Source organism: Canis lupus, chromosome 19 (assembly GCF_048164855.1).
Source record: "Canis lupus baileyi chromosome 19, mCanLup2.hap1, whole genome shotgun sequence".
Classification (NCBI taxonomy): Eukaryota; Metazoa; Chordata; class Mammalia; order Carnivora; family Canidae; genus Canis; species Canis lupus.
Genome location: NC_132856.1, coordinates 16,063,085 through 16,082,217, shown reverse-complemented (window position 1 = coordinate 16,082,217; position 19,133 = coordinate 16,063,085). Strand labels below are relative to the sequence as shown.

At 37.5% G+C, this 19,133-nt stretch overlaps 1 protein-coding gene and 1 long non-coding RNA gene across 24 annotated transcripts in view; one reads left to right on the top strand and one right to left on the bottom strand.

The window, feature by feature from the left end:
• CNTN4 (contactin 4) overlaps positions 1-19,133 on the top strand; it is a 917,305-nt gene that overhangs the window by 760,839 nt on the left and 137,333 nt on the right. For all 14 annotated transcript variants that reach the window (XM_072785322.1, XM_072785326.1, XM_072785332.1 and 11 more), the window contains 2 exons: positions 7,993-8,129; positions 11,421-11,550. In XM_072785322.1, the coding sequence (XP_072641423.1) occupies positions 7,993-8,129; positions 11,421-11,550 (267 nt within the window). The remainder of the gene's footprint in view (positions 1-7,992; positions 8,130-11,420; positions 11,551-19,133) is intronic.
• The window catches only part of LOC140609942 (uncharacterized), a 171,847-nt gene that overhangs the window by 60,689 nt on the left and 92,025 nt on the right, over positions 1-19,133 (bottom strand). The window lies entirely within an intron of this gene.

Below are 19,133 nucleotides of genomic sequence, written 5' to 3'. Positions count from 1 at the left end.
CCAGATTCCAAATGCCATGCTTGTTCCTCCATGTTAGATAGAGGTTCTTGTACTTCAATGTGCATTAGAATAACATGGAAAATTTATTAAAATACTGAATATTGGGCCCCCCCCACAGAGGTTCTGATTCTGTAGGACTGGAATGGGGCCTGAGAATTTGCATTTTTTAAAAGTTATGCTTCAGTAATGCTGTCATAGCTTGTCTAGAGTCCACACTGTGAGAAACATTGCTCTCTCCTAAGCTGTTTGCAAGTGGCAGAGTGAAGCAGATTAAAGTGGGTTCATGCAAAAGTGTTCCTGGTTCTTACAAAGCTAACAGCTTGCTGTCACATCAGGTATTGTAGACAGTCTACATAGACAAAGTAGAATGAGAGTGCTAAAGTAATTATCTTTGAAGAAGGGAAAGGAATGTATAAAATATATTTAATTCACTTGATAATTACTCATTTTTCCACCTCATTGTGTCTGTATAGTCACTTCCTTTCTTTCACAGATAGACCAATAGTATTATATAGTCATCATTTAGAAGAATGAAGTGTGAACTAAAGAATCTGATATTTAATACTCTTTTGTAATTTCTCCTATATGTAACAGGTGTTAAGAGAGTAAAATCATCTTCACCATTAGGAAACAGAGAACAGAATATTTGAGCAGGCTTATCATTCATAGAATCCTGTCATGTTTGAACTGGAAGGAACTATTGGGGCCAACCCTTTGATTTTTATAAGCAAAGAAAATAAAGCCCAGAGACATAAATTAACTTACCCATGATCATAGGGTGAGTGAGAATTAGAGCTATGACTAGAGCTACTCTTTCTGTTATACTGCACATTACTTTTTCTGCCAAGAAGATATTTTAATACAATAGGTAAGGGGGAAATCCATTAATCACCTGGCTACTTTTTCTCTGTATTTTCCACAACCAGCATCATAAAATGAAAACATCCAGATGGACAATTGACTTTCTCACTTCCTATTTTCTAAGATAATCAACTGATTATTGAGTCCAAAAGAGCTCTTTTTATTTTCATTTCTAAATTACATATTTAGTTGTATGTCTAGACCTTGTATGCTATGGTCCTTTGGCTTAAATGGCAAAACTGTAGGCTTGAGGACTCTGCAAACAAATGTTTGAGTATCTCTAAGGTCATCAATAAGTGAATACAGAAGCATCAGACAGCATAGCATACTAATTTCCCCCCGGATATGCTACTTATATGTGATCACTAGATAATATTCAGCCCTACAAAGTGGCTTAAAGGACACAGTGACCAAAAAGATGAACACAACAGATAAGGTAATTTCACAGTAGAGCAATAGTCTGCTTAATTATCCTGGACAGAACTGATACTGAGACCCTCAATTTCCCTCAGTGTCACTTAAGATAAAGTCAACAGTTTTTGTTTCCTTTTCTTTATCTGGTAGTTCTAATAAAATGGCTTGCTGCAATTTTTCAAGAGGTGCACACTGAGAACATATTGTAAATGATGGCCAGTGGGAAATAATACAGAAGTGGGGACATGAGATCCTTAGGACAAGAGAAGCCTCAGATTAGGGAAGAAAAGGTTATATCAAGGAGAATACATTGAAATACAATGCAGTTCCCTCACTCTGTATTACCATAGAAAGCAGAGGTACTATTACAATTTTTATACCACAGGATTACTGTTTAAATATACTCATGGCAAGCTTTACATAAGTGGATTTGTTTATCTGAAAGTTCCCGTGCTTGTCTAAAGTAGAAGTTCTCACACTTTTGGTTTCAGCCATTTTTTTCACCTTTAAAATTTGTTAAATACTTCAAAGAATGTTTGCTTATGTTGGTTATATCCAAAGAATTTTTGCTTATGTGGGTTGTATCTATCTATCTATCTATCTATCTATCTATCTATCTATCTATCTATATCATATTAAAAATTAAAACTGAGAATTTAATTTAGGAATATTTTATTTTATTTTATTTATTCATTCATGAGAGACACAGAGAGAAAGAGAGGCAGAGACACAGGCAGAGGGAGAAGCAGACTCCATGCAGGGACCTGACGTAGGACTGGATCCTGGGTCCCCAGGATCACACCCTGGGCTGAAGGTGGTACTGAACCGCTGAGCCACCTGGGCTGCCCTAGGAGTTTATTTTAAAATGACAACATGTAACATAATATATTTTAAGAAACTGTATTTTTCCCCAAAAAATTAATGACAAAAGGGGTATTGCTTATGTTTTTGTAAATCTCTTTAATGTCTGTCTTAACAGAAGAAAACTTGATCTCATACAGATAGGTAGTTGGGAGGAAAAGATATCATGGGCTTTCTGAAAGAGACTTGGGAAACCCCAATGGTCCTGAGACCACACTTTGAGAGACACAGATCCAAAAGTATGCTCACATCATCACTGATGGTAGGGTTGAAAATATTTTGAGAGCCTACAGATAGAGATGGATGTTGGAGATAAGCAGGCCTGTGTGCCCATCCTAACTGAACCACTTTCTGAATTGAGAACTTACTACTTCGAGGCCTCATCTATAAAATGAGGATAATTCTATTTAGCCTACAGATTACTATAAGGTTGAGAAATAACATATATAAAGTGATACTGAAGAGATATTCCATAAAGAAATAGCATCATGCTTTGGTAGTATTTTGTTCAGAAGGTAGATAGGGGAAGGAGAAAGAAATAAGCTCAACGCAGTAAGAACAGATTCTGAGAATCACTAGGTAGTGAGTAAGTTGAAAATTAAAAGGAAATTAATCCATGTTAGGCTAGAGTAATAGCTTGGTTTTCTTGGGTAGATATGGGGTTAGTGAACCAACCTTAAGGCCTTACAAAAACAAGTAATGGCACAAAATAGGCTGTTTATGCCAAATGAACAGAATCTATTCAGAAGGACTACAATTGGAAGATCAGAGAAGGCTTTGTGGAGGAGGTGTTTCTTCAGAGTAAAAACAGGTTGGAAATGAAGTGGAAGAGAATGTTTCAAAAAGACAAAGTGGTAAGATCAAAGTTTTGAGGAGGAACTGATTTATTGGACTTGTGGACAAAGAAGACCCTTACTTGCCAAGGACTATGCGTTCACTGGGCATAGTTGGAGAGAAAGTAAGAGAACTGAGTAGAACCAGATGATAGAGTACTGTAACTATTAGCCTAAAAATAAGAATTGATGGTAGTGTTCTCTTAGTATGTCTAACATTTACAGTGTACAAAGCACATTCACAAATCCTGTCCATTATCTCACAGATTATTTCCCACAATCGTATCTGTTGTATTTATTAGTGAATGCCTATTAATAGAAATGTACTTGCTTTTGGTTGCACTCCAATATGCCTTTCCATAGTTGACTTTTACCTTCTGTGCAGAGTTTATGATTGTTACCTGTGAGAGAGTTGACCTCATGGTATTGCCATTGCCAGAGGCAAAAGTGCAATATAGAGGTAAAGAGACCCTAACTAGGAGTGTCTGAGGGAAGCACAAATTAACAGAGAATCCAGGAGATCCAAGAATTAGATTGGTTCAAGATGCAATCTAAAGATTTAGCATATTAAAGTTAGAAGAGACTTCAGATACTGTTAAGTCTAACCTTGCCTCAATTTAAATGAGAAAAGCTTTCAATCACCAGGCTCCAAATCCAAGCTACTTCTTACAAAACAAGATTAGATGGCTTCAGCATAGTATTTTTCAAAGTGCATGTATTGTTTAATCATCAAGTTCCTTTTTTTCTACATTAAATTCTCAATATTTAAAACAAACCAAGGCTTCTCTAGTTGAAGACAGGACCTCCTCAGAATCCTCAGAGTTTCACAGAATTGAATTTGAAAACCGCCATATTAGGGTGCTTGCCTGCTGATATGTGCTGAGTGGATGAGAGCCTGAAGTCAGAGGATGGTAGATTATGAGGGCTGAATGAATATCAAATATGGACCCTATCTCGGAACACAATATCAGTATTTCTGGTAAAGCTGGTCTTCCAGTTCAATGATATGCAAATGGGAAGTCAAGGACTTAAGAAGAGACTGTAAGGAGAAGTTGGAAGACTATACAGTAAGGTTTGGAGATGAATCATTCAAGTGCCAGCACTTGGAACGTTGGATTCAAGGCAAAGTTAATGAGAATACCTCAAGGATTCTGTCAACAGTCCAAAATTCCAGGCTGGAGATAAAGATTTGGGAAGCAACTATATACATAGGTGTTAAATTGAAGCTGAGTAATTATCTTCAGGTTCATAAAACCCACTACCAATAAACTTCTGAAGCATTTTTAGCTAAACATCTACATTCCCTGAAGCTGATTCATCTTCTCCAAGACTGTGTAAGATACCAGAAATAATTTCTAATGGCTACTGGGCCCATCTTTGCAATAGTAATTTAAATGCTATTCTCCAGAGGCACCTGCGGGGGGCTCAGTGGTTAAGCATCTGCCTTTGGCTCAGGGCGTGATCCCGGTGTCCTGGTATCAAGTCCCACATCAGGCTCCTCACAGGGAGCCTGCTTCTCCCTCTGCCTACATCTCTTTCTCTCTCTGTGTGTCTCTCATGAACAAATAAATAAATAAAATCTTTTTTAAAAATGAAAATAAAATAAATGCTTTTCTCCAGCATATCCTTTTTTACATTTTTAAATTTCTAAGTTCTAGGGCTTATGATGGCATTTCTTCCTTTTAGAAATTTCTGGTTTTGGACAATCAGAGATCTCATTACCTTTGAGATTTATTCGGCCGCTAAGTTCAAATTATATCCATCTGCGATAGAAATTCTTATTGGATATGATGCTTACATGATTCCAGTGACTGGAATATATAAAGATTTAGGTCATTTCTGGCAGTTATTGCACAAAAGATTGAAATGAAAAGATTGTTCATCTATCCAAGAAACTAACAGTGTCACAGGTCAAATCCAATACAATCATTTAACCTTATATTTGAATTTGTAGCTTGAGAACAAGACTTGATATGTTTTAGAGGGGGAATTAATCCATTTCAAACCTTAAAAGAACATGAATCACCAAAATAGATGATTTAATATATGGATGTGATTAATTCTGTTTAATATGTAGAATCTACATATATTACCCCAAAAAAACATTTAAACATAATAGTGCTATATCAACCTGTTCAGGCTTCATTTAGAGTTATTATTTAGACATGGAGTCATTAAAATGTAGTTGAAACTAGGAAGTAAATACCATAGGCCCATATGCATTAGGCACCTCTGCCCAAGTAAATCATGTTTTCTGTCATCCACTAAAATGGATCATTTGTTATTCAAGGACTTTGAACTAGGTGACCCAAAGAGATATGGAGGAATAAAAATAATTTCCATCAGGCATGGGACTTTATACAAGAAACTCACCCACTTAGATCTGATTCATCCAATCTCAGTGAGTGGCAGCAGAAATCTTTACTGTGTGGGCTTCTGCCCTATGGATCTGCAACTGGCATGTTAAAAAGAAAGATTATCTCATTCTTTGCCATTTATATAATATGATATTCTTTTCCTAATCCTGGGTCCTTGTCCAGGTATTCACTTCAAAAAGAAAATATATTTATCATTTCAGATTCAGCTTTATGAATTAATTTTACTCTAAAAACAAAGAAAGTATTTAATGATGTTTCACAATGTTGAATTCACTTGTGATTTCACCTGGGCTGGCACAAATAACTACCATTGAGCATTCTGGTCCAGCACCTTAACTTCCATAACTCTGTTGGAAGTCACAAAAAGAACCCATGGAAGTAATTAGAAGTTTACAAGATCTTTTCATAATCCTCTCAAGACCCTCCCTTCCCTGCCCCATCTCCTTTTTTGTGATGGCAAGGTTTTGCTTCTAGCTTTCTATATTTTTGAGAGAAAGCAATGAATAAGCCCAAGTGTTACAGGAAATCTATGACATTGAAATCTCAGTCTCTGCACGTGGTTTTGATGTTTCCTTTTTGAACTTCAACTTGACATTGCTTCATAAGTTATATTTGCCCTTCCATTTATTTTTTCCCTCAGTCTCTTTGAAAAGTTTGGCTTAGTTGTTAATATTCCACATAGATTTCTGTAGCTTTTCTTGTTTGCTTTGTTTTCATGGACTCTGTGGGGGGTAAATATTCAGCAAGTTGAATGTGAAATCAGGCACACAACTGCCATTAGCCCTATCATGGTTACACATCAAATTCTCCAAGCAGAGAACAGAAAATGTATCTACCTTTTGAGCTCCCTTTGCATTAGCAGCAGGAAGATATAGAACAATGGCAGACTTGCTGCTCTTTCAAGGATGAAGGTTATAACCTTTTGTTCAAATTAATGCTTGTTGATGTTATAACTTTTTTTGAAAATCGACCCTTTCAGCCTCCCCTCATATGCAGCAATGCATCATCTCCATCAGTAGAGGATTTGTAAGATTGTGTTTTGCTCCTTGAAAAACATGCAACTGCTTGAAGATGGAAAAAGGAGAAAACAACATTTATTCAAGGACCTAGGGACCTCTGCTGGTTAAATGACTTGTTGAGTGTTTTTCGAGTTTTGTTTATTTGTAAGTAGGTAAGATAGACAGTTTAGCCTGAACACTAGTAATTTCCTTTTGAATTAAATTATAGATAATTTGAAGCCTCACTAAATGGAGATACTGAGGTCAAGTCAGCTAAGAGGCATGTTAAGAATATTGATTAACATCTTCTGATTAAATACTGATAACAATTCTAACTATTAGGTTTATATTGGTAGGCATTACCCTAATAGAAATGCTCTGTAAGAAGAAAATTATCCAGAATGATAACTGTGGTCCTCTTCTGCATAAATTTTGGGCTGAAGGTTTTCTACTTAAATACATTTGCTCTTACAGTTATAATAGCATGAATTGTGCTTTATGCAAGACTTGATGTTTATGAAGATATTTTATGGAATGTGGGATTAAGATTGTCTTTATTGAGAATAAGATGAAAAAAAGTGTGACTTCAACTGAAGCAAGAGAAAGGTGGCATAGTTTGGTTGGTAGGAGTGGTGTAGGGCAGTGGGTAATGTGGGAGTTAAGTGCTGCCTTGCATTCCTGTTAGACTGTGGGCAAGACTGGATTTCCTAAGAAAGTTTTGGTAAAAATCAGAACTCATTCAGAGATTTGGGATTCCCAGCCATACTTTTGTATATAACATTCTATCAATATGAAATAAGTCAATAATAAACAGTGATATAGTCTAGACGGAGAAAGAAGCTACACAATTATCTATACAATGTGTAGGAGTGAAGTGTATCAGAGACAAACTAAGCTGCTGTAACAAAGAGACCCAAATATACAGTGGCTTAAAAAATAAGTTTATTTCTCTCCCACATATCTCCCCAAAAATCAGCTGGTGGGTGTGGGGTCATTCAAAATCCAAGACTGGGAGTCAGGATTTTTTTCCTACATAGCTTTTCTCCATGAGCCTGAAGCTGTTGCAACTGTCACTTTTCCCCCCATCATTGGAATGGGACAATAAGAGTCCAGGACACACACACACACAAAAAAAAGTGTCCAGGACAAGTATCTTTCAGTAAACTACCTGCAAGTTGCTCTCACTACTTTCACACAGGTACCTTTAGCTTGAACTTAGTCACATGGTTACCTCTAACTGCAAAGAAATCCGGGAAATGTAATATGTATCTAGGAAGACATGAGCCCAGCCAAAAATGGTGGGGCAGTGTGGGATATTTCTCTTACAAAAAGGAAAAAAATTAAAAAAAGAATAGATACTTGGGGGAGAGGGACAGTTAATTTTGCCATATGGCAATGCTAGTTTTATTTTCTGCCTTTTGCAATTAAAAGACCAGCCACATGGGCTGCAAAAACAGGACATTCCAAGTTAGACATAGAGTGGGTTGTCTTCTAAAAGTACCCTCTGAACTCTTAACCAGTCTTGTAATTGCAAAACATCTGGAAAAGTAATTTTATTATAAGCCTACTTTTGTCCCTTGATTGCATGTGATAAAAATAGATTGAACATACACTGAATATACATCTTTGCTTTCTGAACTGCTATAGCTCAACCAAATTGGATTCAAAAAATAAATGATATACATGTGGCCATAGAAGAAAATGTCTTTTGGGAATGTAAAGCAAATGGAAGGCCCAAACCTACATACAGGTGGCTAAAAAATGGTGAACCACTCTTAACTCGGGTAAGCCAATTGATGATAATTGTGTCTTACTATTGACTGTAATATTTAATGTGGCTTCATTGTTATGGAAGCAGGAAAATAATAAGGTTTGTTTCCAAAATAATAAGCAACCAAATGTTATTAATAGTGGAAAAAGTGGAAGTGAATGCAATTGATATATAGAAACTGTACAGAAATCCAGTTCTTCAGCCTTGTTCAATTAAGATTCTATACAGAATCTTTGGTTTTCACAAATTAACATTTTTGGCTGTACGATTGGAAAAGTTATGCAGAAAGTCTGGAACATGTAATTGTGCTAAGATACGAATTTGTGTATGTTCTAGATAAGAGAGAATAAGACCTCAGCATACAAATTTTCATTTCAGTGTGGTTTTGTTATTCTCTTCTATCTGTGGATACTTCCGGACAATGTGATGTCCAATAAGATCACCATCAAAACACCCACTCTGGCCTCCAAACATGTCATAATGACATATGTAAATGTAAGATAAACATCTCTAATGCAACAGTAAAGGAACAAAAACTAAAAGTGATCATTGGGGCTGGAAGCACCAGACTATAAGGCTGAGAGCAGGCAGGGATATCTGAGAGCTCAGGTTTATAAAAAGTATATCCTCTCTCTGGAGACAGGATACAATATCTTTGCAGTAAAGGCTTAGAGTGTGGATCTTCCCCACCTATTGCCATACAGTAAAAGAAGCAGCCAAATTGTTGCCTTTTGTAATAGGACGCTGTGGTGCAAGGCAGGTGGAAAGTCCTGGACTGTGATTCCCACTGGCTCTGGGATGAGAGCTGCAGTAATTTGAGCATCCTCACAGATCGGGAACTCAGAGAATCCATGAGTAGATCTGTTTCTGGACTGGTGGCCTAGGGATGAGGTAGAGGAGCCCTAAAACTGCTAATGGGAATAAAGACAAAACAAAGAAGAATAACTCCTTTTCACAAATAAGCCTGCAAACAATATTCCAAAACATATGCAAATATTTATTTTTTAGAAAGATAGCCAATCTATAGAATACTCTAACAATAGGAATAGAAATAGGAGTAAGTATGTTTAGAGTGCTGAAAGAGTTAAATGAAGAAATCATGTCCATGAAAATAAACAAGATATTTTGAAAAGATAAGCAGATAGACTTTAAAAGAATAAAATGGAAATTATAGAAATATATAACCACTGAAATAAAAACTCTATGTGGACTATTCATTTTGTAAGGGGAAATGATAGGTTATAATAATATTTTTAAAGGATTTGGAAGGTCTGCTTCTCAGACATTAACAAGTACTAACCTATCTTGCCACTTCAAACACATGGTCTCATCTTATATTCACAAGGAACCTTATGAGGTCCTTGCTATTGCTATGCCCAATGTATAGACAAGGAAACCGACTTATCTGTAAAATGGGCGTCGCAGAGCAGTTTGCCTAAGGTCAACATCCATCCTTAGTAAGTAATCGGTCCAGGATCCAAATGTTAAATGTCTACTGGATTAGTACTACCAAAGTTTGTTTGAATGAGGTTTTCAGAATTGGTTATATGGAAAGTAAGATCTTAAAAGCCATGTGGGGGAGAGGATTAGGGCATAAAGGGAAGAAACGTTCAAATGCTCTTTGGAAATACTTCAGCAGTCACTCTCCACCTCTGAATTTTCTAAAAATAGACTCTGTGGCAGAGATTTGTATTAAGGAGGTAGGCTGGGAAAGCTTTCAGAGCCCCACCTCTGAAGGAGTCAGAGAAGCCCACTGGGCAGAGGGAGGTTAAACAATGGTGCCGTTCCAACAGAGACCTCCAGGGAGAGCACTGGAGCAGAAAGTCCTGTGGTTCCTAAATTGAGGCAAAGGGAGCCCTGCCTTTGTACCCCTTCATTGACCATTGATTTGGGGAAGTTCTTTCAGCCAAGAGCAGTTCCCAGAGAGAGATCCAGCTGCGAGCAGTCCTCAAACTTAGCACCTGGAAGAATAAGTACCTTGGTTCTGAAAGATCATCTGGAAGGTACCATGAGAATCTGTGATGAAGGGACATTGACATAATACAGGAATGCCCCTATGAGGGAGAAGACCCTGACACAGAGCTTGGAATGAAGCAAGAGGGAGGATGAGGAGGACCTTAGAATGAGGAACAACTGTGTCCAATTTAACTTTTTTTTATTGTATTTTCCAATTGAACTCAAATGTTCACTGAAATTTGACATTGCAAATGGCCTGACATTCCTCAAGCCCCAAGTTGAGAGCCAGTTTTTCATACTCAGATTTCCTCCACCGCAGGCAGCCCAGTGAAAAGTGCCTGCTGTGAGCGATGGTGGATCATCAGTGCACACAAAGCAGAAAGGGGACTATCACCCTGTCAAGTACTACTCTCTTGTCCCTGGAAGGGCTCCTGCTGGCTCCAATTATAAAAGCAAAACTCAAACCACTATAGTATAGGGTAACTAACAGGCATTTCCTCCCTATTATTTAATGTGAGGGAACATGGATACCTAGATATGATAAAAGCCTAATAAGGTGTCTACCCAGCTAAATCACAACCCTAAGGCAAATAGAAAACCAGTACGTCTTTATTTTATTTATTTTAAATGGCAGGTTCCTGGGGAGGAGAGCCTGTTCGGCACTTAGGAAAATTGATAATACAAGTTATGTATCCTCAGGCTGACAAATGAGAATGGTCTTTTGTTCAATGCACTAACTTTCCTTTCTTCCAACCGGCCACCAGAAGATGGTCCTAAACTTAGATTATGCCACTGACAGCAACAGAGTAAGGGAACCTTAAATTATTAATACCTACCTTCTTTTTTTTTTTTTTTTTGAGTAAACCAATATGAAATATTTATTTCTGCTTCTCCAAGAAGATTATAATTCTATTAACCTTCAAAGTGTTGCCTGCTCATAATCTGAGTGTTTTAATACTCTAAACAGTAAATTTGGATGTATTTCCCCCCTCCTCAAGCCTTCCCCCAGTTAGCACAACACCTCAGAGTAAAAAAAAAAGCATTTTAAATTTCAAGTGCATCTATTTAGAGGGGATATTAATCTGAATGTTTTCACTATTGAATCAATGAGAACTCCAGAGAGTCCTACAATTTAAATTCCATTTACCAACTGATGTACAAGGTTGTTCCATTTAGCATCTGACCTGCCACAAATTTAGTTGACAGATAAATAGATCATGTTATGTAAATTGCTTATATGATGGCTATTTTCTTCTCATTAAGCCCCTTTGATATAACATGTAGCAAAATTGCCTTAAGGTCTCGGTTGTAGAAGGTCACTGTTTTGTGTTCCTCTTTCCCTTCACAGGATAGAATTCAAATTGAGCAAGGAATGCTCAACATCACAATAGTGAACCTCTCAGATGCTGGCATGTATCAGTGCGTGGCAGAGAATAAACATGGAGTTATCTTTTCCAGTGCAGAGCTTAGTGTTATAGGTAAGTCTTTATAATGAAAAGGAAAAAAAAAATTAAGTCACTACATTAATATGCCTTTTGCTAGGCGTATTGTTCAATACCCCTCCCCCCACCAAAAAAAAGGGGTAAAGAAATTTTTAGACCAAGGTTACTGCTCGAGAAAAAAACAATGCTTTCTACAAGCAATACAAAGAAACCACTTCCTAAATCAGCCTCTATTGATGCTTACAGTGGGTAACATGGTTCCCTTGGTACCCATTTTTATTACTCTATCGACCACTCTTCTAAATTGAGTGATTTCTGAAATGGTGTGCAGTCTTGCTATGGTGCTGATTTGGTACAAACTTCAGCTAGGAAGGAAGAATTGACTTGCTTTGGAAAGGTTCCTTAGAACAGCTGGCAAAGTGAATCTTGTTCTTCTACATCTGAATTTTCCAGAGTATACAGAAGTGGTGTGCCTCTCCAGCTAGCTCTTTCACTATATGACCCCTTTTCCCCTGCTCTTCAGCTATACCAACTTTTTTTGTTCTGCATATTCAACATTCACCATCCTCTCTTCTTCCAGGGGCTATTGGAACATACTGTTCCTTCTCCTTGAAATGCTTTTCCTTCCCTTCTTCATTAGCTCTTTCCTTTCTCCATCTCCAAGTTCAATTGCTGCTTTCTTAGAAAGTCACACCTGGCCCCATGCCTAGATCAACTTCATCTCTTGCAGATTTTTATATTGCCTTTTAATTATCCTTTATAACAGATACCACAGTTGGGTTTTACACTTGTCAATATTTCTTTTTTCTTTCTGTTTTTCTGGGATTTTTTTCTCCCATCGCATGTTAACTTCCCATGATGTCAAGAACCATATTTGGTTTAACTCATGATTTTATTCTCAGGATTTAATACAATAGTGAAGCAGATAATATGCACTCAATAAATATTGAATGAGGGTAGGAATGAATGAATTTGTTAAGTGATGAAATTGATGCTACTGTTTTAAAATTTGAATTATTTGTAGCACCTGAGTGGGTCAATGGGTTAAGCATTCAACTATTGATTTCAGCTTAGGTTGTGATCTCAAGTTTGTGGGATCAAGCCCCAACTCAGGCTCCTTGCTCAGCAGAGTCCACTTGAGATTCTCTCTCTGCATCTTCTTCTGCCTCTTTCCTCCCTCATGTACTCTCTCCATCTCTATCTCTCTTCTCTCTCAAATAAATATTTTTTAAAACAGTAAAAAATAAATTATAAATTAAGTAAATCAATAAATGAAATTATAAGTTAAGTGAATTGGCAAACCCATGGCCATTGAAAAAGAAAATTCCAGGCTATCAATTTGCATGTGTCCCATAGAGAAATCTTGACTCTGAATTCAGAATTTATCTGAAGTACCTAAGCATTAATTCTTAGGGAGAGCATAATGGAAAGATTATGAATAAGAGAAAGAAGCACACAAAGGGAGCTGATGCCATAAATCCCAATGCTTTGCCCAATTTTAGAGTCCTGAGTTTTTCTTCAGCAAGGTACTTTTTGATACGTAGCACATAGAACTTACATGTATAAGTAGATGTTCCCAAGATGAATGTACTTCTTCCTCATGTGAATTAAAAAAGGAAGGGAAAGCTTCCATGACTGTTCTTCTTACCAAGTTCTTTAGCTTAAACCAACATCCCATAAAAAACAAGAGTATGTGAGAGTTCATGGCACCGTAGCCTATTTCAAAGAGGCCTAAGAACAGTCTGGAATAATCATCACCTTGGCTTGGCACTAGTATAAGCATGACATTTCTGGAAGCCTAGGCACATATCTCTTACTCTATAAATTTTGAGAACAATAATTCTAACTTTCTCTGGCACAAGTATGCTGGTTTCACTCTGCCCAGCTTGGATCTGATTATTGGTTGTTGTAACTGACTCTCTTGGAGGACAGTTCAGCATGATAGATTACTTAGGATTTTCTGCAAAAAGAAGTGTGTTCTCTATTAAACAGTATGTCAACTAGTTAGAAGAGCTAAAACTGAGGATGGATCACCTAATGAATGAATCACATTGTCCTAAAAATCTCTATGTGAGTGCTTGCCAATTTTCAACTCTGGAAAACCCCATTATAATTTTAAAAGATTCTTTAAAATAAGAAAAAAAGATTTGGTAGGTCCCTTTATTAAAATAAGAAAATATGATAATAACAAATGACTATAATTCATGGAAAATGATTATGGGGTGACTATAGAGAATAACTGAAGTCCCAGAGCTAGAAATGAGAAAGGCTCTCACATGATTTTTATCTAGAGCACCTACCCACAGCTGACAATAACAAAGTATATATGAGATGTGTGTAGATGTATGTATATACTCTTACTTGTGGATAAAAATGCAATAGCTTAAAACAACTCCTTCCACAGCCTTCTCCAGACCCTGTCCCCTCCCCCTACTCAGGGTTCAAGGCCTGCAAGTTGGGAATCACTGCTCCATCTTTTACAGAGATTTATTTCAAATCACTTCTGACTGGAACTAATTCCAAATGAATTCTCGCTCTGAGTCCTTTCTTAAGTGCCCTGAGGTCAGCAAGCTAGAGCAGAGAAGATAAGAGGAAAATGCCTGAGAAATTATTTAAACATTTTGATTTCAACCATGTTGGATATGAGAACAGTAAGGCATATCAGTAAATGATACAGGCCAAACAGTGGTAAAAAATAGTAAGGCTTCCAGGAATTCAGGAAAGAGAGTTTGACTAATGGACTGGGTTGGTCAGCTGAGCCTTGAACAGTGATTTTATTTGAACTGACAGAAAAGAGGACCAGGAATATTCCAGATCAGAGTGAAATGCCTTAACAAAGGCTCAAAGTTATAAAACATCTGGATGGTTTCTTGCATATAGAGAATCCTGAATGTTTAAAAATTCTGATTCAAATATATAAAGTATATGGGCAAAGTTTAAGATAGATGGAAAAAATGAAGGACCAATTTTAGAGACTCTTGAATAGCAAGTTTAGAAGTTCCTTCTTTAGTGTCCCCTTTTCACTTCCAAAAAAATCATATTAATATACTCTAAGTGAATTAAAGGACAGTTAGGTGTTGAATAAGTAAATCCCCAGAGTTCATTTTAACTGAATAAGGGAGAAGACATTTCACTATTTAAAAATACACATAAATTAATATTGGTTCACTTGGGGAAGCTGTAATAGATCGTATTCCACAAGTCACTTTGTTTCTTAAAGAATAGTAATAGTTTGGCTCTTTGAGCTCAAATAATTGATTTGTTATTACCTTTATCAGAATCATGGTGAATTTGAATTGAATATAGAAACCAAATGAAAACAAAATACTTTATTATCAGGAAAAAAAAATAAGAATGTTGATTCCAAGTATTGATCAAATACCAGGATCCCCCAGTGCTAGAGAGGAGATTCCCTTTCATGATAGGTAATAACCCTAGAGTCATGAATAAGAGATAGTTAGGAAGCATATATTTAATAGGCTTTTCCCTTGGTCTTGTTTTATGTGTTCTGAGTATTTAATGTGTATGTAACATATCTATATTTAATGGATTGAAACTGCTAAATAATTAATGTAGGCGCTGGGTGATTTACTCACTGGATGGGAGAATAACATAGACTTTTACCTTCAGGTCAGTCTATTAGAGTAGGCCTGGTTTTGAGTACATCAAATAGAAATGTCCTTGTTTGTAACTGACTTATCACCATTGATAGCTTAGTATTCCTCAAGGCACCTATTCCTAGACTTTTTCTCCCGTATTAAACTACGTCATCGAAGAGGTTGACTGTGTAATGTACTCCTGTGGACATCCCTGGGGTGCTGTTCCATCATTCCAACCTTCTTTCCCACTCAAGAAGGTATGTTGGAATTAGGGTGAATAGAGTCTTATAATCATGGGGAACTTGTATCCTCTATAAGAAAAAAAAAGCTAAGTATTTTGTTGGTAAAAATTTAAATTTTCTACTCCAACATTTCTATCAATGTTTAGTATTGGTGTCCACTTAGATGATCATATTGGTGATAAGGACTACTGGTTGAATTGTCAACCTTGAGATTTTCTGTGATGCTATTAGAATGTTTATGTTGTGTATGTAGTCATGGGTAAGGACAGAGCACAACTAAGGTCCCAAAAGCAGAAGCGGGGATTGGGGTACCTCTGAGCCATTAAAGGAGTGTCCTCCAGGGTAAAGCCTATAAAAGAAAGCAAGATAGGAAAGGGGCAGGGAAGCTGAGCAAAGTCATGGTCTAGCCTATATTCTCATCCTAGAGAGGGATATCTGGATTATAAACTGCATTTCAGAGTTATTCTCACCTGAAGCAAGAAGAATAACCATTTTTTAAAAAGATTTTATTTATTTATTCATGAGAGACACGGTGAGGGGTAGGGGGCAGAGACCCAGGCGGAGGGAGAAGCAGGCTCCATGCAGGGAGCTTGACTTGGGACTAGATTCTGGGTCTCCAGGATCAGGCCCTGGGGTGAAGGCAGCGCTAAGCCGCTGAGCCACCCAGGCTGCCCCAGAATAACATTTTTTAAAATCTCTGTTTATCAGTCCATCATTGGGCTACCCCTTAGATGGTAGTGGCAGTGGCAGTAGGGGTTGAGTGGTGACATGGGTGCAGATGGAACAAAACCTCCCAATTTCCTAGGGAAAGGGGCAGCCAGAGGTGATAAGCAGCCACCATTCACAGCTGGTAGGGCCAGAAAAAAGAATCTGTGAGGGTGTTAACAGCATTTTCTACAGAGGACAACTAATTGTCCTCTGTATCAGACCAAGTGAATCAGACCACGATGCTTTGTTACTTTGTCTAATTTACCTGGATCATAATGGAGAGTGCCACTAGTTTACTAGAGTATCTTCGATTTTGAAACGATGTGAACTATCCCTAAGAGTAAGTAGGTCTTTTGAATATGACCTGACTTTACCAGGACAGTATAATGGAACAGATATAGCTTCTGCCCTGAGGAGTTTCTGTCTGATGCTTCAGTATTGTGAGGATTCTCCTAGCCTATGTGGCAGAGGATATTTGACCCTAGAAAGATGCTTAAATACCATTAAGGAACTGATGGTCCAATTAAAGAGAGGTGCAGGCTTGAGCAATTATTTGGTTAATTTGGCATTTATCCAGATGATTGGCTCTCAAATTAGGAAAACATTAAGACTAAACTAAAAGTTATTTCACAGGGGCTTTCACAAGTGCTCATCTGCATCTGAGTCTGGTTTCTCAACTGCCTCATTGAGCCAGATTACAAAATAATCATGTGCTGAGTGTGATCAGCAGCCAGTGAGATGACAAAGCCCTTTCTTACCCAAATGGAGTCATCATCTAAGCAGGAGCTTTACTAAAATTGTCATGAAAAAGGAAAGCTATGTGCTTGGATCTCAAATTCAAATTTGATATTTTTAACGAGTCACTAAGTCTTCCTTTATCAGTAAAATGAGTATGTCATTATTAACCTTACTGCCAAAAGTAAGAGAACCTTTTTTAAAGGTTCATACAAAACCTTTTTTAAAGCCTAGCAGTGTTTGTATCAGAAGTGTTTTCTTGTTATTAACTAGTATCCATACTAAAATCTTGTAGACAGCCTCCAAATCACCAGCAAACCCCATTTCTGTGATTCTCAAATTTTGCTAATGACAGTTGTCTGGGGAGCTTTTAATATCCTGATATCCTATCATTCTCCATATCAACTAAGTGAATCTCTGGGCCTGGGACTCAAGTGTGATTCCAGTGAATATCACAGTTTGGGAACTACTACTTTAATTGATCAGATTAGAAGGCCATTACTTTTTAGAAAGTATTCTCAAACTTTACCATGCACCAGAATCATTGAAGGACTTGTTCAAATACAGATTGCTGAGTTCTATCCCCAGAATTTCTGATATAGTGGCTGGGGTAGGGTCTGGGGAGCTGCATTTCAAACAAGTTCCTGGGTGATACTGATGCTGCACGTCCATGATCACACTTTCAGAGCCACTATCCTAAAATAGGAAATTTATTGTAGGTTATGTGTGAGTGTGTCTGTGTGTACATTGAATACAATCCACATAGAAAATCTTCTGATTTGGATCAAGACTTTAAATCTGAAACCCTCCTGTAGAAGAGGACTATCAGGCATCAGACATTCTCACCATGGCTGAAGGCCCCACTTCACCAAGATGGTGAGTAGGATTAGGCATACAGAGAGATTTCACAGATTGTCATGTGAGGACTGAGCTAAGATGTTGGTTGGCATGACTCTGGTGGCTTAAAGCCAACTGAAGGGAGGGGTACCTGGCTAGCTCAGTTAGTAGAGCATGCGACTCTTGATCTTAGGGTTGTAAGTTCGGGCCCTATGTTGGCCATAGAGTTTACTTTAAAAAGCCAACTGAAGGGAGACGTTGAAATCTGAGGGATAAATACTATGACAAGTCCCTATAGACACCCAAGGAAATGTCTTCACTGAGCTAGAATTTAAAATGTAACTCAAGAATGTAGTCCAAGGTGTCACTGAACAGTGATACCATATACTATACTACAACTAAAATCTCTGAGTCTTCTGTAAAACTGCTGCTATTCATTCAGAAGTCCACAGGTTTTGGGGGTTTTTGTTTGTTTGTTTGTTTTGCTTTTTGGGTTTTTTTAGGGTGCAAAGAGGAAGGGCAAATGGATAGGGAGAAGGAGAATCTTAAGTAGGCTCCACACCCAGCATGAAGCCTGAAATAGGGCCTGATCTCTTGAACCTGAGATCATGACTGAGCTGAAATCAAGAGTTGGTCCCTGGGCTCCTGGGTGTTTCAACTGGTCAAGCTGTGCCTTCAGCTCAGGTCATGATCCTATGGTTCTGGGATTCAGCCCCACTTTGGGACCCTGCTCAGTGGGGAGTCAGCTTCTCCCTGTCTCCCACTGCCCCTCCCCCCACTTGTGCATGCTCTTGCTCTCTCTCTCAAATAAATGAAAAATCTTAAAAAAAAAAAAGTTGGTTGCTCAATAGACTGAGCCACCCAGAAGCCCCCAAAAGTACAGTATTTTGCCTAAAGAGATATCCAATAAATTTTTCTTAAATTATAGAACCAGGAAGAAAGTTTGAATCTTTTAGCAAAATTACATGTTTTTTTTTATCCACCAGTGAGGAGTATGCTCTTCTTCCTTCTGCATACCATATTGACATGTCCATTTTGGCTTCTAAAAGCTCACTCTATTGTACCAAGTTTAGTAAGATGGTTTCCTACCCTTCCAATATTTTACTTTAGCCATATTCTTTGTTACTTTTTATCTTTTACCATTAGCTACGTAAGTCTTTTTGATTCAGTGAATAATAAATAAGTGAAATGAAGTAATTAATTTTTTCCCCTCTACCACTTTTTAGCAACAAATAGATTCTCTTTTGGTAGTCCAGAAGTATTAGAATTGGTGTTGAATATTTAACAGTGGTTTTCAAACTTTTATGCATGTATAAACTACTTAGGGATCTTGTTAAATTTAGATTCTGATTTCAAGTCTTGGGTAGGGCCTGAGATTCTGCATCTCCAACAAGCTCCCAGGTGATTACCAGTGCTTTTGCTCTGAGGATCACATTTTCAGTGGCAAAAATTATAATATTTTAAATTCTCAGGTCCCTCTCATGGTGGGTAGAGTATA